At 41.0% G+C, this 27,585-nt stretch overlaps 1 protein-coding gene across 1 annotated transcript in view; it reads right to left on the bottom strand.

Moving 5' to 3' along the window:
• MUC6 (mucin 6, oligomeric mucus/gel-forming) overlaps positions 1-27,585 on the bottom strand; it is a 62,123-nt gene that overhangs the window by 24,658 nt on the left and 9,880 nt on the right. The window contains exons 9-38 of the mRNA XM_083755304.1: positions 27,231-27,340; positions 25,814-26,021; positions 25,361-25,483; positions 24,572-24,692; positions 23,928-24,066; positions 23,194-23,298; positions 22,718-22,790; positions 21,797-21,934; positions 21,042-21,203; positions 20,162-20,256; positions 18,740-18,872; positions 17,509-17,758; positions 16,371-16,423; positions 16,167-16,276; positions 14,757-14,908; positions 14,334-14,475; positions 13,821-13,931; positions 12,386-12,571; positions 10,782-11,021; positions 9,586-9,742; positions 8,159-8,308; positions 7,568-7,633; positions 6,757-6,792; positions 5,466-5,501; positions 3,941-3,973; positions 2,885-2,932; positions 1,269-1,727; positions 958-1,002; positions 400-849; positions 86-130 (exon numbers count right to left, since the gene is read on the bottom strand). Coding sequence (XP_083611430.1) covers positions 86-130; positions 400-849; positions 958-1,002; positions 1,269-1,727; positions 2,885-2,932; positions 3,941-3,973; positions 5,466-5,501; positions 6,757-6,792; positions 7,568-7,633; positions 8,159-8,308; positions 9,586-9,742; positions 10,782-11,021; positions 12,386-12,571; positions 13,821-13,931; positions 14,334-14,475; positions 14,757-14,908; positions 16,167-16,276; positions 16,371-16,423; positions 17,509-17,758; positions 18,740-18,872; positions 20,162-20,256; positions 21,042-21,203; positions 21,797-21,934; positions 22,718-22,790; positions 23,194-23,298; positions 23,928-24,066; positions 24,572-24,692; positions 25,361-25,483; positions 25,814-26,021; positions 27,231-27,340 — 4,176 coding nt within the window. The remainder of the gene's footprint in view (positions 1-85; positions 131-399; positions 850-957; positions 1,003-1,268; positions 1,728-2,884; positions 2,933-3,940; positions 3,974-5,465; positions 5,502-6,756; positions 6,793-7,567; positions 7,634-8,158; positions 8,309-9,585; positions 9,743-10,781; positions 11,022-12,385; positions 12,572-13,820; positions 13,932-14,333; positions 14,476-14,756; positions 14,909-16,166; positions 16,277-16,370; positions 16,424-17,508; positions 17,759-18,739; positions 18,873-20,161; positions 20,257-21,041; positions 21,204-21,796; positions 21,935-22,717; positions 22,791-23,193; positions 23,299-23,927; positions 24,067-24,571; positions 24,693-25,360; positions 25,484-25,813; positions 26,022-27,230; positions 27,341-27,585) is intronic.

The raw sequence follows: 27,585 nt of genomic DNA, 5'->3' as shown, positions 1-27,585 counted from the left end.
GTGAAAGGGGGGCAACCACACGTGGGAACGGGGGAAGGAGGGAAGGAGAGAAGCAGAGCTCCTTCGGCACGCTCAGCGCCCTTACCTGTAGGCACCGGTGGTGGAACAGAAGTGGTGGTTTTTGGTGTTTCTGGAACACAAAAGAGCAAAGTCACATAGTGGCGGTGGGAGAGGGAAAAGGCGCGCTCCCGTCACGGCTGGGATTTTGGGTTGCCCAGGGCTCCACACGAGGACATGAGGAACAGGTTCCCGGATGACTGAGCAAGACGAGTCTCGCCCTTTTTGGAGGGCTGGCTTACGTGGGACCTGGAGGTGGGAATCCCTCTGCCCCTTTGGCAAGAGAGGGCTCCTGAAAGACTTGTAAGTTGCTGCTGCTGCAGAGCGACCAAGGAGACTTACCCGTGGTAACTGGGACGGTGGTGGTTGCAGGAGTTGTGGTGGCCGGAGTGCTGGGCGTTTCTGTGCTGGTAGGGGGAGCAGTCGTCAGAGTTGTGGCAGTGGGTACTGGAGTGCTGGTGGAAGTGGAGGTAACGGTTGTGGGCGAGGTGGTGGTGGTTGTGGTGGACGGCGTCGGAGGAGACGGTGTGGAGGGGGGCACGGGTGCTGTTGTGGTTGTCGGGGTTGGTGTGCTAGTCGCAGTGGATTCTGTCGTGGTGGAGGGGCTTGTGGTGGTTAGGATTTTGGGGTGATGCGTAGAGGTGGATGGTGTGGAGGCTGTTGCAGTGGTCTTTGGCGTGTTGGTGGTTGCCGTCTGAGTTGATGCAGTGGTTCTGGATGTGGTGGAGGGAGAGGTGGTTGGCGTGGTTTTCGGCGTGCTGCTTGGCGGTCTGGTTGTCGAAGGTGTGGTGACTGCAAAGGAGAAAAAAAGCAAGTGAAAGGGGGGGCAACCACACGTGGGAACAGGGGAAGGAGGGAAGGAGAGAAGCAGAGCTCCTTCGGCACGCTGAGCGCCCTTACCTGTAGGCACCGGTGGTGGAACAGAAGTGGTGGTTTTTGGTGTTTCTGGAACACAAAAGAGCAAAGTCACATAGTGACGGTGGGAGAGGGAAAAGGCGCGCTCCCGTCACGGCTGGGATTTTGGGTTGCCCAGGGCTCCACACGAGGACATGAGGAACAGGTTCCCGGATGACTGAGCAAGACGAGTCTCGCCCTTTTTGGAGGGCTGGCTTACGTGGGACCCGGAGGTGGGAATCCCTCTGCCCCTTTGGCAAGAGAGGGCTCCTGAAAGACTTGTAAGCTGCTGCTGCAGAGCGACCAAGGAGACTTACCCGTGGTAACTGGGACGGTGGTGGTTGCAGGAGTTGTGGTGGCCGGAGTGCTGGGCGTTTCTGTGCTGGTAGGGGGAGCAGTCGTCAGAGTTGTGGCAGTGGGTACTGGAGTGCTAGTTTTTGTTACGGATTTTGAAGTGACCGGTGTTGTGGAAGGCATGGGTCCTGTCGTGGTTGTTGGGGTGTGTTTGCTTGTTACAGTGGATTCTGTAGTCGCTGTGGAGATTGTGGTCTCCGGCCTCCTTGTTGTTGCCGTTTGTGTTAATGCTGTAGTTCTGGAAGTTGTTGGTACAGAAGTGCTTGTTGTTGAAATAGTTTTCTGTGGAGTCGTAATCATTGTTGTTTGTGTTGTATGTCTTAGCGTCGTTGATTCTGTACTCTTTGTATTTATGGGCGATGTTGCCTTTTGCGAAGTTAATGTTGTGCTGCTGGTGCTTGTTGCTTTTGTTGGCGCAGTCTCTGCAGGATAAGAGATTCCATGAAATAATGTGGTAACCTGATCAACCCAGGTTCATTTACTTAACTGTGTCTACTGTGAGAAAACTTATTTGAATCCATCTTATACAGCATTCTAACGTGACATGGGTTTATTTTCAAAGCAATTTCTCTTTAATTCTCTAATAACCTATTTCCTTTGAGGATATGCTCTTGAAAGTGAAAGCACTACAGCTCAGTGAGTATTGGTAAACTTTATTGTTATTTTTTCTTTTTGATGTTTCATGTATTCAGTTTTTCTGTATTGTGTCTATTTGTAATTTGGATTTTTCTCTGCTGGCATTCATTATTTTAAGGTATATTGTTTCAACTGTTTGTTTTTGCTTTGCCTTGGTAACAACATACTGGATAAGTTTTGATTTCTCTGCTTATGTTAATAACGAAATAATAAATTTATTGTTTATACCCTGCACACTGGGCTGGTTTTCTCCATCTATTCTGGGTGGCTTGAAGCACATAAAAAATGGTAAAACATTAGACATTAAAAATTTCCCAGTACAGGGTTGCCTTCTTATGTCTTCTAAACATCAGATAGTTGCACTATATTAATAATATCTTGACCTGGTAGCAAATCAACAGCCCGTGCTGATCTCTTCATAGGAGCATAATATGTTGACAGGGTCTCACTCCTGACAGCTATCAAGCTTCACCATTCAGCACCAGCTGTGCTTTCTGGATCAAGTACAAGGGAAGCCTCTAGGGAAGTAACCCTATCTCAAATGTATCCATTCCTGAGATGCTGTGGTCCATCTATCCAGGTTCAGACAGGGTTGTAGCCATCTGAAGCTGATATAAGGCACTCACAGCCACCTAGGCCACCAGTGACGAAGTTGGATCCAGAAGCACCCCTAAAATTGTGTACTTGCTCCTCCTGAAGGAGTATAGCCCCATCCAGGGCAGGCATTTGGACTATTTTTCAGACATGGGGAACACTCACCTGCAGAGACTCCATCTTGCCAGTTCAACTTTGGGAGCAAATTGTTAATAGCTAGACAAGGAAACCAATTACAGGTGGTGGGGGAGAGGATAAGCCCTCGCTTCCCAGATGTCTTCAAGCAGTGCCTGGATAGCCATCTATTGGAGGTAATCAGCAAGAAACCAAAACGGATAATAGAACTGACCTGTTGTTGTTACTTTGACTTGTGGTTCTGTAACAGGGTGAGGGTGAGCTATAAAGCAGAAGTGGGAAAATACATTTCAATTAAGGAGTGCAAACAATCCACACAGCATTCATATTTTAATGAGACTAAAATACATGATTAATCGAGGTCTCATTGAATAATTATTATTCATAGCGACAGGACTGAAACCATTTCTTTATTGTGCGGTTAATGGAATCTAAATGTGTGAGATTGGGATTCTGAGTAACATATTGGTAACATTTATTATTGATAGCATACCATGAGGCATCTTGGCTATTTAATTGTACAACCCCTCAAAAGTGGCTCATTGGTTTAAATATCATCTTGTTTTCCACGACTAATTTCAGAAACCTCTTCAAGAGGAAGGTAATGTCAAAGTATTTTAAGATTTCCCATTGGCAACTATGCAAAGACAGACAGATGTGATCCATTTATTTATTTTGATTTAGTATCACATTTCTATAAACATAGGGTTGTTGAGATGTAACATGACATATTATGTGAATAGGCCTTGAGCTCATATGCTCCACCCTCCTCTTGTGCCTTCTTTCATGGAAAAAAACATAGTTTGCAATTCCACTTCAAACTCGAATTATAAAACAGCTATCAACAGTCCTGAACATGTCTAAAGGTAAAGGTAGAGGGACCGACTCTGGGGTTGCGGCGCTCATGCTTTTGGCACCTTGGAAACAGTAGCATATAACAATATGTTGGGACATGCTGAATTATGCACAGCTTGTTACACAAACTCATTTCCCCCCATCCTGATTGCAGGATGGATGATAACATACATAGCTATCCAAATTGTGCAGGAATAACAAGGACTGCATGTGGCGAATGTTCATTCACATCCAAAATAGACCCAGCAGTGAAAGTCTCATTCCCCTCACAGATCACACTTGTGGGATCAGCATACCTGTGTTTTATGTTCTTTGTTATCATTGGGCAATACTGGAAAATGGACTTGTTGCTTTCAGTGCACAAGAGTGTAACTTATATACCTGTAAGTAGCATGTGTTAAACTCTTATATTCACCTGTTTTCGGAGATGCTGTGGTCTGTGTTGGAGCTATGGAAAAGAGAAGAAGCGTGAGCATAATGTAGAATATAAAATTGAGGAGCTTCTGAGTTTTGAGAACACCAGTATATTTCATTCATATAGTCAAGTATTATTATTTTTTTAATCATAGGGTTCAATGTTCTGGAAACATCAGAATTCTTGCTTGTTCAATTCACACACACCATTCCCAAGTGGTAAACTGCCGAGCAGGGGGAGGAAACATTCCAACCATTTTCAGGGAGGAGTAAAACAGCTCACTTTGGTTTTAGGAATGGAGGAAGGGGGGTACTTAGGGCCATTTATTGTGGAGCAATGGCAACACCTTTCTCTTGACACCCCAACTTTCATCGCTTAAAAACATTGCTTGTTGTGCCTGAATCAGAGCTTTTGGGTGCCATTTTCCCCAGAATGCATCTGAAATAAAACTGGCAGTGTGAAACTAGTGTCACAAGAAACACAAAGAAGCAGGGAATAGGGATGCAAGAAGAGGAGGAGAGAAGTGGTCAAACACTGGGTTCAATTTTTAAAAAAAGCAAATGGAAGGGTGGAAGCACAATTTGGGCTTGGGATTGCCTAACATATAATCTAGATGTCTGCAGCCCTGTCTCTCCTCCATGATTACATACTAAATAGGCAACAACATGCAAAATCACTTTATTCACAAATTTTCTGCAGTGCTCAGCTTTTGATTATTATTTTTTTTGCACAAAGTGCACATAACCCTGTGTGTGTTTGGCTCAGCACTCAATATATCTGTGAATTATTTTGCCCATATGCATATATCCCATTTCTATTCTTTCTTCGAGAAACATTAGAACAAATAAACATTACAACTGCCAAAGGCTGTAAATTAATTCACTATGAAAGGTACCAGACTGAATCAATACTTCATATGAGAACATGTAGATGATGTCTGGCTCTTTGAGCTGTGGTCTCTGCAGAGTCTAAATAACAAAATTCTTCAGTTCCATACATATTTGCAAACGACAAGGTGTTAACATATGATGAGTAACACACAACTAATGATTTGAGGATCACAATCATGTGCATATAGTAGTCCTTGTCCATGTAACAGGATTGATATGATCATGCATCTCCATCCATATTGTGAAGTATTGATGAGGACTGCATGTGTGAGATGTTCATCCTCATACACTGTGCACTGATCACCTGCTGATTCTAACCATAGCTGTCAACTTTTTCCTTTTTTTAAGGGAAAATCCTATTGGGAATAAGGGAAATTCCCTTAAAAAAAGGAAAACGTTGACAGCTGTGATTCTAACCTAGGAAAGGGTGGTTCCTGTAAATAAACCCGATTTCTCCAAAATGGATTTGATTTGATGGATCAACATATCTCTTTCTTCTGTTCACCATCATAATCATCACCACTGCTATTACGATGCAATGCAGGCAAATTGATTGTTTCCTACCACTATGCAGACTTTACATTAAACTCAGTGTCATATATTTTAAGATACACATTTTAAAATCTTATACTCACTTGTTGTTGGTGATGGGGTAGTTGGAGAAAGTGAACCTGGTGGAAAGACAATTTTTTATTTTATTTATTTGTTTCCTACAATTTATATATAGTCAACTGAACTTATGTGGGGGTTACGTTCCAGCAATAGTGTGTAAAAGCCAAAGTCGTGTATAGCAAAAAATAAAATAAAAACCTTCCAAATGTTCTCCTAAGGCCTCTCACACAGTCTCCAATGATCACTGCACCTCCAAATTGGGTGGGGTGGTGGTATTGCCAATGTCCTCCCCTCCAAATGCCTGCCCTGCTCCTTTTTTCAGTGGTGCGTATTCACACACGTTAAATTTGTGCAGGTTGCAAGTCAACTGTACTGCTTGAATTAATTGAATTAATTTTATAATGAAATGGTTTTAGAATGTTGTATTATTTTACTGTTGTTAGCCGCTCTGAGCCCGGCTTCGGCTAGAGAGGGCGGGATATAAAATAAAATTTTATTTATTTATTATTATTATTATTGATTGTAAGGAGGGTGGGGGACTAAGCCATTTAAAAGAATAAAACCATAAAATTATCAATAAAACCAGTTTTTAAAAGCTAAAATAGTAAGTATAAAACTGTGAGTGCAATGTAGCAGTGAGTATAAAATGGAATATGCAATGTTTTATAAAATCAAAGGGGTTGAGTGTTTTAGGAACACCAGTATTTTTCATTTTGATCCTCTACATGCAAATAACTTTAGTGGCAGGAGACCATGTGGACACATCACATACAGTAAACACTTGTTTCACCAAGTCGCATGTTGCACATGTCAGTTACAGTTGTGCAACAAAAAACCCATATAGATATAGAGTTGTATATATGTAGTTTTCTCACATGGAAGTTACATCTGTGTAGAAAAATCACTGAATGTGAACCAACTCTTACATTTGTTGATGGTGTTGTGATGGGAACCTCTGTAGTAGTATTAGTAAATTATACTAGCTATACTTTTCTATGATGAAGATTTCTTACTCGTCCATACCACAGAATTGACAAGAGCATGCAAAAGTACGGATGAAGTATTGAAGAGGACTGCACGTGCAATATGCTCTGATCATCTGCTTAATCCAATCTAATTCATGTAAATAATTCTGATTCCCCCCAGTGGATTTTATTTGATAGATCATCATATCTGTGTCTTCTGTTCATCATCATAATCACCATTATTGCTATGCAATATTGGCAAATGGATCATTTCTCATCCCTATACAAAATAGACATTATATTCAGTGTTACATACTTTGAAATATACATTTCAAAATCTTATACTCACTTGTGGTTGGTAATGGAGGAGTTGGGGAAACTGGACCTGGTGAAAAGACAAATGTGAGTTACAGTTGTACAACAGAAAAACCTATATATAAATATAGACTTTTACATATTTAGTTTTCTTGCATGGAACAACATTTGTGTAGAAAAACTACTGAATGTTAAGTGACTCTAATTTGTTGATGATATTGTGATGCTAACCACTGCTATATTATTATTATTATTATTATTATTATTATTATTATTATTATTATTATTATTATTATTTCAGCTATATACTTTTTCCATAATGAGGATTTGCTGCAAATAATATATTTTTCCTCCTGTTTCAATAGTAAAAGTACAACTTTGCACATGAAGACGTAATCTAGAATTCCAGGATTTAAGTAATTTGAGAAGTTTTAATTTATTGTGGTATAGTGGTTAGAGTGTAGGACTAGGATATGCAAGACCAGGATGTTCTAATCCTAGCTAATTATAATTTTACTACTTTTTTATCAACCACTGTATACACATCCTTCCTGAATCACCTAAACTTTAGACACTAGTAGACATAGTACAGTACATTTCTTAAAGTTAAGAACAAACAAATGAATAAGTGAAGATAATGCAATGACAGCTTTAAGAGGTCCTCTGGTTAAATAAGAGTCTTAAATAAGACAGTTAAATAAGAGTGTAATCTTATGTATATTATCCACATTTGGGAAAAAGTCCCATTGAAATCAGTAAACATGCAAAGGATTTCACTATAAATGATGCTTCTTAAAATAGGAAATGTGGAAGCTAGGAATTTGAAAGTGGACTTTTTAACCTACCACTACAAGGCACACATTTTTTCTCCTTAGGATTATAGTAGTCATGCTCTGAACAGTTGTAACAGCCTAGGAGCAAAGAAGAAATATTGTTCATCATGCATACAGTAAAGGTTTTAGGTAAACACTAGTCTCAGAAAAAGGTTTCAGAAAGAAGAATTCCTGTAATGTATAAGACAGTCTTAGAGAACCAGCTATAAACCCACATTTCCAACCATGAATTCAGGCCTATTATTTCCTGTTTTGTTTTGTAAAAGATTTACAAAAGCATTTTGCCTACTTACTACTAGTTTCCTATCAATAATATCTAGCACACACTGGCGGAGGAAGAGGAATGCAGGGGGAGTGCACTGCCCCCCCGGCAGCGCGATCTCAGTAGGGTGTCCTCGCGGCTGCCCCCTCCCCCCCTGCGCTGGGCGCTACGCCCCTGCAGGCGGTGTGCCCTGCCCCCAGGGCACGCGCCATGCCCCTGCAGGCAGCGCGTCATGCCCCCCGGGACGCCTGCCAGCCCCGACCCTGACTGCTCTCCACCCCCACATGAAGCTCCGCCACTGCTAGCACGGTTGCTGTTTTTTAAAAGTAGGGGGGAAATACCTTCGATGTTTATTTCTCTGAAGGTTAGTAGCTGGTATGGACATTTACAGGGGCGATAATGCCAGGTGCAATTCAGTTCATTAACAAAGTTATGATAGGTGCCATCCATGGCATTCTTCTTATGGCTGTTGAAATAGTCACAGTAGACAGCTAAAGAGATGAGAAAATGATTGTTATTCAATCTATCCACTTACATTTCCTAAAGGAAAAAATAGCACACTGGAGAAGCATTGCATTGTTTTCCCCTGTAGCAAACCCATTTAAAGATGGAAGCATCTAGTGAAAGATCTTCATTATCTGTTTCTTATGTTATACTTGATTTCATCCTTGAAGGTTGTGGCCATATTCTCACTCTGGCTCAGTCTGCATGCAACAGTCGCAACACTAAGCCAAACCATAGTTTAGCACAAATGTGCAAGGGTGCAGTTTCCTGAAGAGGAGATCACTACTGTTTTTTTCTTTCTTCTGTCCTGCTGCTACTGTCAATCCAGCCATGCTCTGGCTTAGGATGTTGTCTGAGCCCAGGCTTGTGGTCTCCAGACAAACCCTGAATTGTAAACCAAGGACAAAAATCCTTGGTTACAACATGGTGAAACAAGCTATGAGCCTGGATTTTGATGGCATGCAAAGCCACACCACGGCTTACCTCACAGCAGCACCGGAGGAAGGCCTAACCAGCTGTGAATTGCTTTCCAGAAATCTGCATGCTCACACATTTGCATCTGGCTTAGGTTTACATGCAAATTGGGTCAATGAATTCTTCCATACATGGGGTATATTGGTGCTTCATTGTTGAGGAAATCTAGAAGAGCAAGGCTTCTTTACATAAATGAAGAATGTCTTGGCCATGTCTTTGGCAGTGGACCAGATGGATTTGGCTGTACTTTGACTTGAGATGTAAAGAAATCTGTGTAGAATCCAGTTTTTCATCATGTGCCAAGACTGGATTTAAAACTTCCTAGCTCCAGGGATTCTGTCCCACATCAGATTGTCCACTGATAAATTTCTGCATGTGAAATGCTGCACTGAGAAACTGGCATGATTGAAGGGGTAGGCTTCATATGCTTCATTGTTGCACAATTGCGCACATAATGTGCTAATAATTTACCTGTGGCTGCAGCTGCACCTAGAAAACATTAAAGGCACTCCTACATCTGCACTGTGCAAGAGAGGCTTGACAGAGAGGACAAGCTGCTTGTAGTGGTGGCAGCTGGCCACAATTATTGATCTTCTCATTGAGTCGACTTCAGAGGGTTGATACGGTTCATGAAAACACTGCTCTAAAAATATGCTTCCTGCTCCATAGTTTTAGCAGTCAGCAAATTTAATAGGTATTATCCAGTTCTGAATATTATTAACACATAGAAGTATCAATGCATTTTAAGAAACCCAGCACACTTTAAAAGAGGCATTTTTAAGAAACTTACGGCAGAAGTCTGGGGTTCTCCAGTCAACACAGACGCCAGCTTCTAAGCATGCTTTTGCATACACTGCAACAGCATCACACATGCACTCACAGTCCCCTCCTGTGTCACAGCCACATGAATCCCGGACACAAGCTTCATAATAAGGCCTGCGGTACACCTGGGGCAGGGAAAGAACAATGAAGCCAAACCAGAAAGTTGGTGTTAGTTAAAAGTTCATCCTTACATTTTCAGTGGGACCAAACAAGCAATATCCGCTAATCAAACCACACATCCACTTTACAGTATCACCTGCTGTATGAACAGAGAATGATATTTGGCCTAGCAAATTTCCCTTCCATAGGAACCAATGGGAGGAAAATGTAAAACAAAGAAAGATGAGAACACTGGCATTGCTGGGGAAGAACAGCGCCCCCACCCCAGATCCACCATAGCCAATACAAGACTGAGAGGGCTTGGCTATGGTGCTTCCTAGGCTACAAACTCTCCTCTCCCACCATAGTTGGTTTGCTCTACCAGGCTGCAATCCTATGCACACTTACCAGGGAATAAGGCTCATTGAACTCATTGGCGCTTACTTCTATGTGGAGACATGTATAAGACTGCACTGTTAATTTCAATCACTTCATGAAATCACTGCTGGATTTTTCTCTGTGATTCTCTGTGTTGTTTTAACTGCTGATCTTTTATTATTGTAATATTTTAATGGTTTAGGCTGCAATTCAAACCCCCACCTTATGCTGGGTTTAGGGCTGGTGATGGATTGAGTGGAAGCATCTCTCTCTGGGCTTCCACTGGCTCAGCCAAACTTCTCCCACCTGATGCCAATAGAGTGACACTCGTGTCACTCCATTGATGGAGACCTCCTTCTTCCACTGCCTGCATTGGGGTGGGCGGGGGAGGCCCACCCGTAGTATCTCTGCTGGCCAAGCCAAAATGGGGCGTTCTGAGAGTGGGGCTCATGGTCAGCATTAGGCCTGATCTGTGCACAATTGTTGCGCTGCCGATTTGTCCCAATCTACCTTCCCACCTCCACTGTAAAGGAAGGATTTTTTAAAAAATAAGTAGATAAATACATAATTAAATATATCAATTCAAAACAATAAAAAGACAGCTGGCACTTGGAAGCATGCATAGGTGGAAATGTTAGCACCTGAAGAGGCAATGTTACTATCGTAAAGCATAGGATAAACTTTTACCTTGCTGTGGCAGGAAGCAAATACTTGACTGTTGATAATGGAGCACTTCTTTTCTGCCCATGCTTTGCGATAGGGGTTGTTACTGCATGGATCAGCCACAAAGAACACATCCCCACAAAGGGGATTCTCTTTCCAGGAATTCACAAACTCCAGTTCATTGGATGCCACATATCTGCTTCGAGTTTCAAAGTCATCTCTTATATTCCCATTGTAATTACCACATAAACCACAGAGGTGATCCTAGATTTAGAGTAAAATAAAAATAAAAGTTATGGACGTCAGAACAAAACATAAAAAGGGAACCTTTTAAAATGTAAATGAGCCATGTGAGTGGATGATATTGATCTTGAGTGGATGACCAGTGATGGTAGAGCCGAGTGGAGAGAAAGGATCTGTTTAGTCCTTTCTTTGACAACTCTTCTGTTTAAAATTATCCCCTGCATTGCTTTCCCATTAGGAGGGGAGATATATGTATATGAGTTCCCCCACATCTCTTTCTTCTCTTAGAAAAGCAGCTGGAGTATGATTTTGAGCAGAGAAACACCCGACAAAGAAATAGTCCCACCTCCAGTTTCCTGCTCAATCTCACGTGACCCAAAGTCACTTTGCCTTGTAAAAAAAATATGAAAAGTGGAACTGCAAAGAGTGTCTGTCTTATCATTTCTCTGTGGAGACTAGCCTGTGATAAATCTTCCTCAGAAATTTCTGCTTACAACAAATTTTGGCACTGCAACTTCCCATTCAGCTTTATTAGCCTTTCCCAAGAAGCAACGGATTAGGAATTGGCTACACATAGCATGCCCAGTTGTGTGGAGTGTGCTGCCCAGTGTTGGGGGCAGCCATATTAAATAAGACACAGGACATTGGCATTGGGTTGAAATAGGCCACAGCATTACTGATTATAGATGTAAGCAGGTTTCGGTGAAGGCACTGAGTATGTATATAAGATCAACCATCCAATTGGTTGATAATGAAGTGGGTCGACCCTAAAAAGAAGGTTGCCCCCCAGCATACATTAGAGTGTGATGCTCCCTCCAGGGCTGCCCCTGTGTGGGCTCCCGGGCAGCAATACTTTTTCCTACATCCCTTTAGCAGGGTACCCAAATGCTAAAGAACCAAACTCAATGACTTATCTGCCCAAGTTGTTTCATTTGCTATGAGACAGGTGAAAAACCGGCAGACAGACCAATTAGCCAGCAGGGGAAAATTCCTCCCTGGCCCCAAATAGGGTTACCGAGCATTCCATAGCAAGCTGCTCACACAATTCAACCCACTCACCTTTGGGCAGAATCACCATGTAATAGGGTGGGAGGGTGGGAAATCCAGTATCATCCAAAGAGCCCGGAGCCCAAGCACCATTTCCTTTTATAGGGAAAAGGCAGAGCTGGTTTGAGCCAGGTCACTGCCTCCACCTGACTTACAAGCCTTGACATGATTGACTCACATCACGGGCCTCTTTCACAACATGCAACAGTAGAAGTTCTAATGTCCCCTTCTGGCTGCAAGGATGAACAAGTCCCCTAGCTCCCCACTGTCTGCGCTGCAGCTGTGCCGGTCAGCAAAGGGCCACCCCTGAAGCCCCATGGTAAGAGGTTATTTATTACCTTTGCTCCTCTGAATATTTTGATGAATATGTTCATGTGCCTGTTCCAGACAAGGGACATGTCATATTTGCCAGGGATTGCAATCTCAATAATCAAGTGAAGGGCATTCTCTTCTATAAAGAACTCTGTCATAGGATTCCAACCAGAGACAGTGTATGTTCTGTCTGCCAAAGTGATTGTCAGATTCTGCAAGGAAAATAACATGTGACTAGAAAAGCTATCTAACAGAATTTCTGTAGACTTTTGCAAAGAATGAGTCATTTACTTGTGTGCAATGTAATTTGGTCTGTGTTTTAGCAGCTCTATGGAAGGAGCCTAGTCAATCTTTTTTTAACAAAAGAGACTTGCAAACAGTTCAAGACTGCAGTACACACACACTTTTCGAGTGCTGTTTACTACTTTGCTGCTCTTCCTTTAGAAAGGTAATCACCCAAGACTCATTAAACATCTCCATTCCTCACCCCTTTCGGTTTAGCCTTTGCTACAAAAGAGTGAACAGTTCACAATATTATTATTATTAATTTATTCTTTTTTAATTTGCATACCGCCCTCCATCTGTAGATCTCAGGGCGGTTCACAGCATAAAATTTACCAACATGGTGGGAGGAGATCCTAGTGAACACCTGCTGTATAACAATCTATCCCTCTTCTCTCTTCTCCAGAGCCCAACCCAGTCATGCCCTTAACTGAAATGATATTATCTTGCCAAAAAAAAAAAATGTTTTTAGTGGAAAGAGTTTGTAAACTTTTATTTATAAAATCAATAAATTATTTATAAAATAAAATTATAAACCTCTTCCCCCAAAAGATACGCCAAGCAGTACACAAGTGCAAGCAGTGTACAAGGCGAATGGTCATATCTGCCTTTGAGGAATTTACCCACAATTCCCTATTACACATAGGGAATGAGTATAAAACTAGAATGATTCTGTTATAAGACAGTTCTCTCTGGGTCTTTGCAATCTATAGTTTAATACACATAGGATAAAATCCCACCTATAGTGAAGTATCCAGTTAGTGTCTCCATAACTTAGGTGTACACAGGGCTGGCCCAATATATTTTGCCATCTGAAACAAAAGACAAAATGTATCCCTTCCCTCCCAGGTAGCTGCATTGCCAGTTGAATTTTACTTTAATTCTGGAGATGGAACATGGTTCTATATTGCACCTCAAAGCAACCAAAATCTGCTGCCTTAGGTGGCTGCCACACTCTGCCTAATGATAGAGTTGGCCAGGGCCTGCTTCTTCAGACTGGAAAATTTGACTCTCAGGCCCAATAGCTGTATATTAGTTTATAGTGCCTTGATACTAGAGGATGGCAGAGTGCTGGGATGACAAGAGTGATCAATCAGTTTCCTTGGAGGGTGTTAGGAAATTATTTCCAATGTGGTACAGATGAGTATATATCACATAACAACAACATTTCATCCTTACCCCAAGGTGGATCTTGATTGCTCTGGAACATGTGATCCCGGTATTTCCACAGACAACATTTTCAGTCACTATTTTGAAATGATGGGGAGAGCCACCCATGCCACAACCGTCCTAGGTAGAGAAGTACAGTCAGATAACCATTAGATAGTAACATGTATGTGAGGATTTAAAATGCAGAGCATGGGTAGGATTATTGGATAACTCAGAATCAGAAACCCTTGCTGATCTACTGCAAACTACCCAGAGATCTACCAGTAGATTCTGATCTACTTTTTGCAGAGAAGATCTGGTTCCACTTCAAATCCTGAAGCTGAATTTAGAGAACAAAGGCCATATGAGTTCATCTACTTCCTATTTTTAAGATTATAGTTGTAAAATATTTGAGACCAATTTTGTTCTACCTTAAGACACTCTTTGAACTTCAAGCCTTAATTTGAAGTGCCATATTGATTCAAATATGCTTATACTGATGATTAGCATCATGGCATGTAAGTGCAGTCAAAGTGATATTACCATAGCTAGTATGTATTCACAGTTGCCATCAAACACAAAACGTTGTCCATCAAACGTGGTGATATGGCCTTCCCCATAGAGACTGCATGTTGAAGAGCATCTGGAATTTTGGATGCATTTCCATTTTCCTCTTGTGCAGGTGCTGATGAGGAACAAGAAACTTGTCATAAAGCCTTCAAATGCAAATAAAGGTAGCACAATATTGGGTAAGCATTATTCCTTGATGCCTTCATGTGATGTTACCTTAGATTTCCCAAAGTCCCATATTTAGTTTAGCTATATTTCAGGGCAGCTGGCACAAGCAATATATGTAATAGAATTATGTGGGTGCTCAGATGTGATGTTTTCTAAGCTCATTAACTATCATTTGAATAGCATACTTGCATGGTATAGCCAAAGGGATGAAAGCAAAAAAAATCTTACCAGGACTTGCATTCAGTGTGAATCTCCTCTCCTTTTGCATATGAGATGCCACCATATTCACAGGGACACTCATCAGGTGGCACACATGTACCATCTAGCTTTTCATATAGTCCAGCAGCACAAACACAGCCTGATTCACACTTGCTGGGGACCTGGAAAACATCAGCCAGTCTCAAACTCAGAATTTTGAGATATGCAAAGTCCAGCCCAACACCAGCCAACTATAAGGTTGCTCTTAGCCTGTGGCCCTTCAGATGTTGCTGGACACCCATCTCCCAACAGCACCAGCAAGCATAGCCACGAGTCAAATATGATGGGATCTGTAGTCCAGCAAACTCTGGAGGGCACCAGGTTCTCCTGCTCAATGCTGTTATGCAGCAACCATAAATAAGTATGTGAGTGATGGGGTGAGAATAGAAAGGTGAGAACAAAATTGTGGGCATGCTCAGACCTGGTGTTTTCTAAGTCATTGCCATATGACTGGGAGAACATTTAAAGGAAATCTGCATGTATATAAAGTATTTAGGATAAAGCTGTGATTTTTATTATACAGATATTGTGAAGGATCCCAGCTAAGTCTAAAAGTGAGGTACATATTGGGAACTGGCCTAATGAGGTCAACAGTGCAATCATACGTATGCCTATTCAGGCGTATGTCTGATTGAATTTAATGGCACTTACTCCAAGATCAGTAGGTATGGGGTTGCATTCTAAGAGCCTGAGCTAGAATTTTCCTGCCCATATTTGAGTTCTACAGGTGGACTATGGTGGCCCTCAGGTTCCAGGTCTGCCTTTCACTCACTGAGCTTCTACTGCAGTGTGTGGCTGAAAAGAGGTGGGAAAAGTTCTTCCCATCTTCCTTGCTTATGTTGAGAAGCTTGCAGTCCCCAAAGTGAGAGATTCCACAGCCCCACGCAAGTTATCAACTGGGGAAAAATTCTGGTCTCCCACACTTCTGGAAACATCATTGTAATAACCCTTAAGGAGCCACCAGATTGTGGAGGCTGGAATTCAAACCAGCACTAAGCCTGGAGTGATGTCTCTCTGCCTCCCGGAATGGCATAAAGGTAGTTGTGAAATTCCTGCTATTTTTTTCTATTTATGCCTAATATCTCATACAAAAAAATCAGTTATACACTATTTTCACTGCTCTGTGTTAGTTTTGTTACACTACGAGTGTTTCCGTACATGGTTTTAATTTCATAGCAAAGAATGAGAGCATTTGGCAAATTAAGTACTACAACTTATTGCATGCTGATGATAATCACAATGATTATATATATATATATATATATATATATATATATATATATATATTATTCTGTGCACCACCCTGAGACCTCTTGGTATAGGGCAGTATATAAATTCAATAAATAATAATAATGATGGTAGCAAAAGTATTGAACTTACACATGCGATTCCAGTAGCCAGCATTTGGCAGGTTGGTGCACAGGCAGCTCCATATTTGCTTTCTGAGGGTGCTGAGCATGAAATATATTTTTTGGGAGGCTTGCAGTTTTCTAGGAAAAAGGAAATAAGATGCTTGTGAAATGATGTTTCTGCAACATTTGGAAAGCATGTGCTTTTCAAAAGAAAGGGTAAAGAGATCCATACCTGCAGGGTCAACAGGTTTGCCAGTACAACTCAGATTCCCATTAATGCAATAGCTAGAATAGAAAAATGAACATTAGATTACACTAAGGGAATGTATGAGATCAGGTATGTCTGAGCTGGAATACCTTCCAAAAGAGTTTATCAGGTTTTCTCTTTGGCTTTCAGCAATTAGGAGTTCAACAGATGTGGAATAAAACAGATTTAATACTGGCTATTATTGATTTATTATTAACAATCGTTATCTGGCCCAAATCCTTGAGAAGAAGCAGGATAAAACTTAAGTAAGCAAGTAAATAAAACATCAATTATATGGTAAATGCTATACAGAATGTAGAAGTGACATGACAATGACAGTTAGATGGAAATAACAAAGATGGCAATGGAGTGGATGGTGATCAGTAAAGGGTTAATAAAAGGCAAGAGGTAAGATATTTCAGTCTACTTCCTTAATTGGTTCCACAAGTGTGCTCCAAATACCTCCCATGCTAATAGCAGTATTATTTTATTTGTTACATTTATAACCCACCATGATGGAACTTGAGGGTGCAATCTCCCATAAAGACACAGAAGAGGCCTAGCCCGACTTAGATTCAGCAAGGTTGTTCCGCCATGTACCTTTAGACCAGAGATCAAAGACTATACCCTTGGACTTTGTTGTGCTATTCATATTTCAGATATATAGGTCTATGCCTACAACATACCTCTTCAAAATGGGACAAGAATGGGACATTATGTAGGTTTTAATTATTTTACATTTCCTTTTTCTCTTAAAGCTCAGAAATATCTTTGATGAAATTTGTTTTATTTTCAACAGGATATTGATGTTCCTTTCTCAGCTCCATAAACATTAGGTGTCTGTTTAATTTATGTTGCTTCACTCCCTTATAATGCTATTTGTTGAAGAGATTTTGCCTCCCTCTCCCACTCGCCATACTTTTATAATGCCCTTTAATACTTTTAATTCCTTTCAGGGTGTTTGACGTACACAAACAACATTGCAACCATAACATTTCTGAAATACCGCCCCACCACCACCGTTGCCAGTGTTTACTTTTCCTGCAAGACCATGCATTTGAGGAAACACTAATGTGCTAACAAAGCCAATGCAAAATCCTCATTTGCTGTAGCCCATACTTACCAGGTAATTCCACCAATTATGGTCGACTGATCAGCATGAATGAACTTCCTGTCTTTCAAGTAGCAAGGGCACTGGGATTTACGGACGCACTCATTTTTGTGATTGAGATAGGTGCCTTTTGGACAATTGCAGCCGTCAATAGGGATGTCAGTGGGGTGGCACTCTAGGCCTCGATGGGAGAGGGACAGGCATGTCCGGTCACAGGCTTGAGTGTTGTAACTGAATGTCTGATTTCCAGTACAAGAAATGGCTGTCAGTAGAAAAAAGTATAATACAATTAGGTTTTTGCTTTCAGCTGGTGAGATATTCTTCCCCCTTCATAATTCTGTCTCATGCGGGGAACAGTTGGCAGTTCAGTGAAGCAAGCTACCGGAAGTCTCTGGGAGGGACAAAATCTTATTTCTCTTTTACTAGTTAGACTACTGATGGTGCAGTAGCTAGAAGGTCTGCAGAAAGTTCTCAGAGGACAACAAAACATGCTTAACTCTGCATTGGTTCCAACAATCAGCCAGGTACTCTCTTCCTTAAATAGTGCTTACGTGAGCAGCGTAATGAGGGGAAATTTCACAGTTCACTAGAGTAGACCATCTGTGTGCTTGACTTTAAGCATATGGAATTAAATGTCCCTGTTTCTTGTTTTATCAGGGGGGACTATATCTATTATATGGGTTAGGTCAGACACAAGGTTCCTAAGTGAATGTTTCCTTCCCTGAGCACAATAAGTAAGGATGTATGTTATATGCAGGATCATTTGTGTGCATGGGCTCTCAGTTATCTAAATGTAATCATTTAAAAAATAGTCTTGCCATTTATCATGGAGGTTTAAGGCAGGGCTGCAGCCAGCTTTAGTTTGCTGGGGCTAGATCTCAAAACCCCCAAGAAATCTGACATCACAATAAGATAGTTCATTGATGGAAATGTCAGCGTCAGCATATGTCTGGACTCTGAAACAATACAGTGGTACCTCGGGTTAAGTACTTAATTCGTTCCGGAGGTCCGTTCTTAACCTGAAACTGTTCTTAACCTGAAGCACCACTTTAGCTAATGGGGCCTCCTGCTGCCGCCACGCCACTGGAGTACGATTTCTGTTCTCATCCTGAAGCAAAGTTCTTAACCTAAAGCACTATTTCTGGGTTAGCGGAGTCTGTAACCTAAAGCGTATGTAACCTGAGATACCACCGTAGTAATACAGGGGGGGTATCCCTATAAGTATCAGTTGGAGACTACTTACTGCAGTTGTCTACTGTACTCCGCCAGTTCCCAAGAAACAGTCCCATTGAAGCACACACACGGGCATATGATCCCAGAGCGGAACAAATATAGGGAAAGGTTTCCTCATAGTTGCAGGCTTGGTATATACATCTCTGAAAACAAAGAGGCAGGATATGTTTTGTTAATAAGCAATCAGAACTGCTGACTGTAGATCATGAAATGGTTTGTCAGTGCATGTACATCACTCGATTGTATTGAAAAGTATTGCAACTGAGATTATATAAAAGTGCTATCTTTGGTGATCTGGGTCGGCTCTTTCACACAGCCCTATTCTGAGGGGGCAGTTAAAGTCCCGCCAGACTGGTGTTCCATTGTGCATGTGTTCTGCAGCATTTGTGGTGGATTTATTCTGTTTTAGTTTACATATTTACATTCTTTATTTTGGTCCAAAGACCCACAAAAGCATTTTCAAAAGCAAAATAAAACAGAAATACAGGGAAAGGATTCCATGGCAGTCACTATGTCTTATGCAGAGCATGTAGGTTTCTATTTCTTATTAAAAGCCTCCTCGATTGGTCTTTCACCATCTTTTTGGGCTATGATAGTGCCTTTAAATCCTGAGGCAGAGGTTATGGGATATTTCATACAGTGATCTTCACTCTTGATCTTATGTAATCTGTGGAATGTTTGCATCTGGAATCTACTATGGCCATGATTATCAGTGACCATCATATTTCATAAATCTGTCTGTACCTAACTATTGCCAATTATTCACCAAAGCCAGACTAAATGTATTTCCATCAAAAGTACTAAATGGCAGACTGTCTGGTATACCCTATCAGAACTTACTCTGCTCATGTTCTCAGGGTGTCGACTCTATGAAGCATATCCTACTACACTGTGAGCCATTCAAACAAGCCATGGATCAGTTAATTAAACCTCTATTGGTAAACTTAACTGGAAAATCCAAAACCATCTATCTTAAGTACCTCCTTGGAGATATGTCAAATGATACTACCCTGACCATGGCTAAGTTCCTCTTGGAAGTAATAAGTTCGTTCTGCAATGCTTCCCCAGAAGGGTTACTGCACAACAAAAGTGGGACAAACAAAAACCAGAATATTTGTGATATAGAAAGTTACAGGATTTCAGTTGGAAGTTGGATGTCATTTTGGCTGTGGGGAGGGGGGATATACAACTTTTTCTGATGTTTACAAACTTTGTAATTACCTGGGACTCAGTTATACAGCTGCAAATCCCGGTAAATGTTTTAAATGTGCTGTAAAGTGAAATATACAAATGTGCAACTAGATGGCAACAGTGAGCTATGCCAAATTCAATGTATTTTTCAAAACTTTTTTTTAAAAAAAAGCATTTTCACATCTAGTTCACATCTGAACATCTAGTTGCTGTCTTCTGAACATTTTACAGAAACCCCTACCTTATAAAATGGAACAGGATTCACCACAGAATGACATTTCTCAAATACTGTTTCTTTCTTGATAAGAACAGAGCAATGCGTCTCGGCACACATTTCTAGACAAAAAGATACAACCAAAGGTATTAGGCAAGTTCATTTATTCCCAAGCTAATATTAAAAGATGTGTACAAAGTCCTGTGGTGCAGTGGGTCAGTGTGCCTGGCTGTTAGCCAGAAGGTTGGTGGCTTGAGCTCATTCAGAAACAGCTGTAGGAGGGATTCCAGCATTGCAAGGCACTGGGCTACTAGATGACCCTTGACATTCTTTCCAACTCTACAATTCTATGATTCTATGAATAATAGCCAGTGGCTATACCAATAGCCGACCTGGCCTGTTTTCTGAATACTTGTGACAAATGCTGTTATTTTGTTATGCTTTTCCTGGACATCCAAGAAGTAAAGTGAATCTCATTTGTCATCTTCCTTTGACAATGATTATAGAATGTGTACATTTTAAAACTAACACAAATGGCTCTTGGCTGCCTCTTTCATGCTCATCAATCTGAGAGGCACCCTCAAGGATACAGCCCACAGTGACTTTTAAAATGATGCAGCATTAATGTTCCCCTTTCACATTTTGCATTTGTTGATAATGCCTCCTTCCCAGAGCACCACTTCTCTGATCTCCAAAGCAGCTCAGGAAGATGCGAATAGGTAAAACAAAAAGCTGCAGGGGTTCCTGTTCAGAATTATTCCCTCTGTCCCTCATATACTGAAAGCAAGACAAAAATTCTACAGCTCATTTTCAGAATCCTACCATGGCCTTGAATGTATTTAATATTTAAAAAGCTCAAATAATAGAATAAAACAGAGTGCAAACAAAAGCAGACCATGTCACTTACTGTTTAATTGACTCATAGAACAAGGATCTGTATCTCTTTCTATGGCAGGGGGGCAATTTCCTGATCTCCAAGAATCCACAAAGAGAGGAGCTGTTCCTTCAATAATATCCATGCTGGTCATGAAGTCGTCTGTGGTTTCTCCATTGTAGTTACCACACAGCCCTAGTGACATGGAAAGAGATGTGCAGAATGAAAAGCTAGGAGCATTTTTCTACAGCAACACTGAAAAGTCTCTTGTTAATTCTATGGCAGGCCTGTGAATTATACCTGTACTATATATGCCTAATATAGCTAGCAATGTGAAAGCCACAGGTTTCCTCTCCATAAAGTATATGAATGCCCTGGAGCAAAGAAGTTCTGGTCTGCCCAAAAGGCTGCATTGAATTGTAGAAGCTAAAACATTTTTAACAGTCTGCTTGAATCTCTGAACTAGTTTCCACCCAAGTGCAGAGGCGTTACTATAATTATGATTATTAAGATTTCTTACCCTCTGTTCACCATGAGGTCCCAGGGTGAGTTACAATTTAAAATACAATATCAAAAACAATTAAAAATAATATAGTGGTTCTCCACCGCTTACTAGTGTGGTAGACAGGTGAATGACATCTTTGACCTTTGCTGTCCCCCAGAGGTCAAGTATAATCTAGTATGGAGAGGTCACAATTTGAAGGTGTCCCCAGGCTATGCTAGATCTCATCTCACAAACTATTTCCACATCAGATCTGGAATAGTTCAACAGAAACCAGGTACTTTACCTCGGGTATTGTCTTTGAACTGAAGTCCAGCTTTAATATAAACTTGAAACACTGGACTAACTTGAATTACCAGCTCCAGCCCAAAGGTTGTATACATTTGAATGTGAGTAGATGACTGTCTGAAGATGATGATGTCTCCTAAAGAAATGAGATAATTGAAAAGATGTTGACTGTTTTATCTATTTAAGTTATTAAATATATTACATATATTGATACGTTTACCTCTTTGTTTCTACTATTCAATTTGAATAGTTTGCATTATATAAATATTGCATTTTTTGTTATTTTGATAGGAGGAATGGTTGCTTATTTATTTATATTTGCAGCTCACCTACCCCAAATACAGAGTGTGTAACAACATATTTAAACAGAAATAATATAAAATATAGAACATACTGTTGGCAGGATTGTCTTTATCTGGATCTTCACTGGCTCCCAGTACGTTTCCAAGCATAATTCAAAGTGTTGGTGCTGACCTTTAAAGCCCTAAATGGCCTCAGCCCTATATATCTGAAGGAGCGTCTCCACCCCCATCGTTCAGCCTGGACACTGTGGTCCTCCTCCGAGGGCCTTCTGCTGGTTCCCTCACTGCAAGAAGTGAGGTTGCAGGGAACCAGGCAGAGGGCCTTCTTGGTAGTGGCACCCGCCTTGTGAAATGCCTTTACATCAGATGTCAAGGAAATAAGCAACTATCTGACTTTTAGAAGACATCTGAAGTCAACCCTGTTTAGGGAAGTTTTTAATGCCTGATGTTTTATGTTTTTAGATATGCTGTAAGCTGCTCAGAGTGGCTGGGGTAACCCAGTCAGATGGGTGGGATATAAATAATAATTATCTTATCTCTTATCATCTTATCCTATCTTATCTTATCACCATCTTATTTATTGGGTACATTTTCCATTTTCTTCTTTCTTATCTTACCTGATTTATAAGGGAGCCTTTTAAGTTCATCCTCATCCATTAAAATTTCATTTTTGGAAATCACAATTTTGTCCTAAGTGGAAAAGATAACACAGAATCCTAAACACAGAGCTGGGTGTAGGGTTAAATGCCACTCTGGGTCAATCTTGAATCCATGAATCAAGACGGATGTAGAATGTGTGTAACCACATGAAATAAATTAATTTTTGGAGGAATGACTGAAATTAACTGCTACCATCATTTTTGCAACTGAGAACAATGATTGTGACTATTGCATCTAGGTACTTATCTCACCTTTTCACTCTGTTCCGCATTCAAATGCTCGTATCTGTACATCTGGACTACAATTTAAGCACGTCCTTTAAATCCAGCTGAGATCAATGTGGCTTGGGCATACCTCATTCTGTGCTGGACTCTATCTGATTTTTTTCATAGTATACACTCAGCAGTAACGTTTCTATGAGAGGCACACTTACTTTTCCTGAGACATAAATGATGGCTGTCAGTGATGTCTCTGAACTGGAATAACCAGAGTTTTCATACACAGCCATCAGGGTTCCATTGTGTGGTAACATAGGACTCTAGAAGGAGAGGAAAAGCAAAATAATGCAAAGTTTGTAGAAGGGAGAAAACTCAATATGTTTACATCCACCATTTAAAATTATTGTCAAATGTTTCCATACTGTACCAAATGTTTCCTTTTCATTGACATTTTATTCATTTTGCTGCAGGAAATCCAGGTATGCCACCAAACATACACTCAATATGGAGCTGTTGCCAATTGTGACTCCCTGACTACTTCCGTGACTGTGCTATTGTAAGCATTTTGTGCCTGGTGGTTTGGAGGCAATGGTGCTTTGAATATGCTGGCTGCTTCCACTGCACTGTATTCTACCTCCTCTGCCCCCCCACCCAATAGGATTGTTCTACCCAATGAACAGAGTGGAGAATGTTCATCTCCCACTTGTTTGGAGGCCCCCGTAATGCTTCTTGTTTCTCTTAATATTTGCACATGCCATAAAAAAGAAGAATACAGAGTTAGATCTTATGGTTAATAGCATGAATGTGGTACTTCCTGTCCTCTATGAACAGTATAAGGTAAATGCTGACCCCTGGAAAATATTAAGCTCTCAGAAATGAAAATTCAGTGACTTTTAAAATATTTTTTTAAAACAAATCCGATAATGCTGGTCTTTATTAGGTAGAATACCTTCATAAGAATGTAGGTGCAAACTCCATGGAAACGGTATGGCCTAGAGTCGAATGTGGTAACAAATGACCCTCCCTCCAAGGAACATCTGCCTGGACATGGCAGTTCTGTGCAGCTCCACTGACCCATTGTACACTTACTAGGGAAAACAAAAGTACATGTCAGCTGTTAACTGGAAAAGCAGATCTAAGCTCATCATCACTTTCTGGGTTATTTGTTTTAGGTCAGGATAGCTGCACAAGCGCAATGCATGTAAAAGCACATTCCCCCACCCCTTAAAGAGCCTCAGAACTGTAGTTTGTTTAGGGTGCTGGAAGCAGCAGCTCTCTGAGGAATAAACTACAGTTCCCAGGATTATTAGGGGGGTGCTTTCAATGCAAAGTGTGCACACAACCTATTATATCTCTCTTCATTTGTGCAATAATATTTGAAACCAATACACTTTAAACATGAAAATCCAAGTTGGACTTCTAAAGACAGTCAAAAATGCACGTCATATTCTGATCTATGTGCAAAAATCTCTCTTTTTTAAAATTTCTATCTCTGTCTTTTTTATGTATGTTTCAGCATATCAGTGCCAGGTATTCTAACGAGCTTCATGACCACAACCCATCCTTCTTTAATTAGAATACCACTGTACTCACCAGGTTCTACATGTTGCTTTCATAACATCACCAGGAGCATACATTTCCCCATTCAGTGTGCATGGACACTGTTCTACCGGAACACATGTTCGGTTTTTTGAAATGTCATCCAAAACAGTCCCTGTCAAAGGTGAAAGCAAATGAATGGCAAGCATTTTAATTCCTTCTGAATGTATATAGCATAAAGCTTGGGAACTTTTGCAAGGTGTTTTTTTTTCCTCTGGAGGAAATTCAGGGGCAGGTCTATTCACTTAGGTGCTCTTCATATCATGGACAAATTGTGTTCCAATTTCATAGCAATAAATCTGGATAGAGATCGAAAACCATAGGTAGGTAATTAACTAAATATAAAGTGCACAGCATACACAGTCATTTGGCCATTTGGCATAGTTGAATTTAAGTTACATATTCCTAAACATACTTTATAAAGAACCTGGTTTAGCTTCAGAATCACAGTTAATTTCCACTTTAAACCTGTTCCTAAATAAGATGATTCCTCCTAGAATGACTATTTTTTCTACTAAGCCAGGAAAACACTCCCAGCTCCATCGAGCATCTTTACCTTCTCCTTAGGGAAATAATCTGGGTTGTCATGCCCAGCCAATCCATAAACAAGTCATTTCTGAGCCCCTTCTAACAGTGAAGCCCTAACTCAGCCCTACCTGAAAGTTAAACTGTCAGGTTCTAACTTGTAACCCTATATTCTCATCTGACTGGATGACACTTCACCATCCCTGATTATCTTATAGGTCTCCAGGAGGCTGACCATCCATCACAATGTCCTTTTACCTTCTGGGCAGAAGCAGCCATATGTACAGTAGCTGGAACAGCTGTAATCTGGATTGGAACATGTTTTGAGACAGGGAGAACCACACTCTTTGTAGATTTGGTTAGCTGGACATCTTCCCAAAGCTGCAAAACACAATGGTTCAGAGAGTGAAGTTAGGACAGATGGGAAGGGAAGAAGTACAGCAAATTGTCAAGAAGCAGAAAAAAAGCAATGGAGAATAGCTACAGGGGGAACAAGGAGCAGCAATAACAATAAGGAGCAGGCAAAACACTGATGGGGAGAATACTTCCTGTCCTCATTGGCAGCCCTGTCTTAATACATGTCAATAATGAGGCATTTACTAGCTGTGCATGTTTTATTTCAGAATACAGAAGCTGATGTTTATGGTAGTTTGGTCAATGTGTTGTTAATACCTGACATGTACAGTCATGATCCAGAACCTCATAACTTACAGCAGAGGTCAGTGCTCCTCCAATCAGATACTTCCTGATGGGACATGGCACACTGCCTGGAGTACTCTGAAAGGGTAGCACAAGTACAGTTCCTCTGCCCTGGATCAGGGCAGTTTTGCATGTCAAGTTGGCAGCGGATAACAAACCCTTTCCTTGAGATGTTGCAAGATTGAGACACGAGTCCTAGAAGCTGGCTGCAGATCCTAGACTATTGGAAGAAGAAAGAAAGGCAGTTTCAATGAATGCAATGCATTTTGGGACAGGGTGCGATTATACCACAGACTGAATTGCTTTGACAACTTGTTGTTACCAAAAGCACTGAGTAAGAATGTGTGCTTATCGTTAATGTAGCCTCCCCCTTATCACCATATAAGTTATGGACTGGCAACCAAAAGCCACAGGCAGCAGTCCCTGGATCCAGTGCATTGTTCCACCATCACCCATGTCACTTTCAATGGTGGCAAAATGTCCCACCTTGCTTCCTGTTGTCTGAGGGCTGAATAACATTTAACCCTGAACGGGAGAGTAGATAGGCAGAATTATGTGTGATATCTGTTGCCGTGTAGGGATTAAAAGGAGAGAGTAAGACACACAAAGCTATGTCATTTTACTCTTCCTTGTGTATCTAACATTAACCCTTCAGGCTGCTGCCCTGACTGTGACTCTCCAGGGTTCCAGACAGGAGTCTTCTCCAGCCCTATCTGCATTTGACCTTGGATCTTCTGCATGTTCTGGTCTTTTATCGCATTTTGAAAAGTCTTAATAAAATCTTTTTTAAAATAAAGAAATGAATGGATCCCTTTTTTATTTGCAATGCACAGGGGCCACAGCAGGGGGCAAATAGTTGAAGCCTCTGCACCATCCTCCCACCAGAGTTCCGATCCAAATCAGGCCCCAGCGCACCTGACATTTGAATTGAATATATTAAAACAAATGGATCCTTTTCTAGCAATGCATATTGTCCGTGTGTGTGTGTGTGTGTGTGTGTGTGAGAGAGAGAGAGAGAGAGAGAGAGAGAGAATGCATGGATGGGAGTGATATGAGAATATGAGAATGCTGATAGCGATGACCACTTTGGGCTCTGGCCACACTCATCTGGGGCTCCTGCCCTGCTACCAAGAGAATACAGTCTCCATCCTGTTGTGCTGAAGCTAGAATGTGAGAGAAGCAGGGAACTAACTGGGGAGAATGCCATTCCCTCACAGCTGGAAAGCCTAAATTCTCCACTTTTGAAAATCCCTTTTATGAAAAACCTCCAAAAAGATAGGAAGCATTCCATGCTTTCTACCCAGTTCTTTCAGACCGACTTAGCCAATCTGCTACTGTATCTTCAATCATGGCAGTGTTTTCTCAATTACTGCCTCTGTCTAAAAGTATTGAAAGGTAGGCAGATCCAGAAAAATGATATGGTACATACATATTTCTTGCGAGGAACATTAGAAACTGCCATTTCCTCAACTGGGCAGATCTCTGCAGGATCATCAATTTTCTGCAAGGCAGCATATTTTTGAGGTTCCAGAAGTTTGTCTATTAATCAAAGTATAAATTCAGATGAGTTTGTTAGTGAAGAGTCCATCTTAGTCAACCTATGCACTATATAAATGGGGGTCCATTTATACACCTGACTCATTTTACATTAAAAAACAACAACTGTGCCTGTAGGAAGATAGGCGGGTGGCTTGTTGTTGTCATCAGTCTCTGGAAAAATAAAGCATAAGGAGTGGAGATTTTAAGGGCAGTAAAATGATGCCTTCTTGACTCTAGTCATGCTT

The sequence above is a fragment of the Podarcis gaigeae genome (assembly GCF_964106915.1).
Source record: "Podarcis gaigeae genome assembly, chromosome: 1".
Classification (NCBI taxonomy): domain Eukaryota; kingdom Metazoa; phylum Chordata; class Lepidosauria; order Squamata; family Lacertidae; genus Podarcis; species Podarcis gaigeae.
The sequence above is the reverse complement of the archived record's forward strand: the minus strand, read 5'-3'. Positions and strand labels throughout refer to the sequence as shown.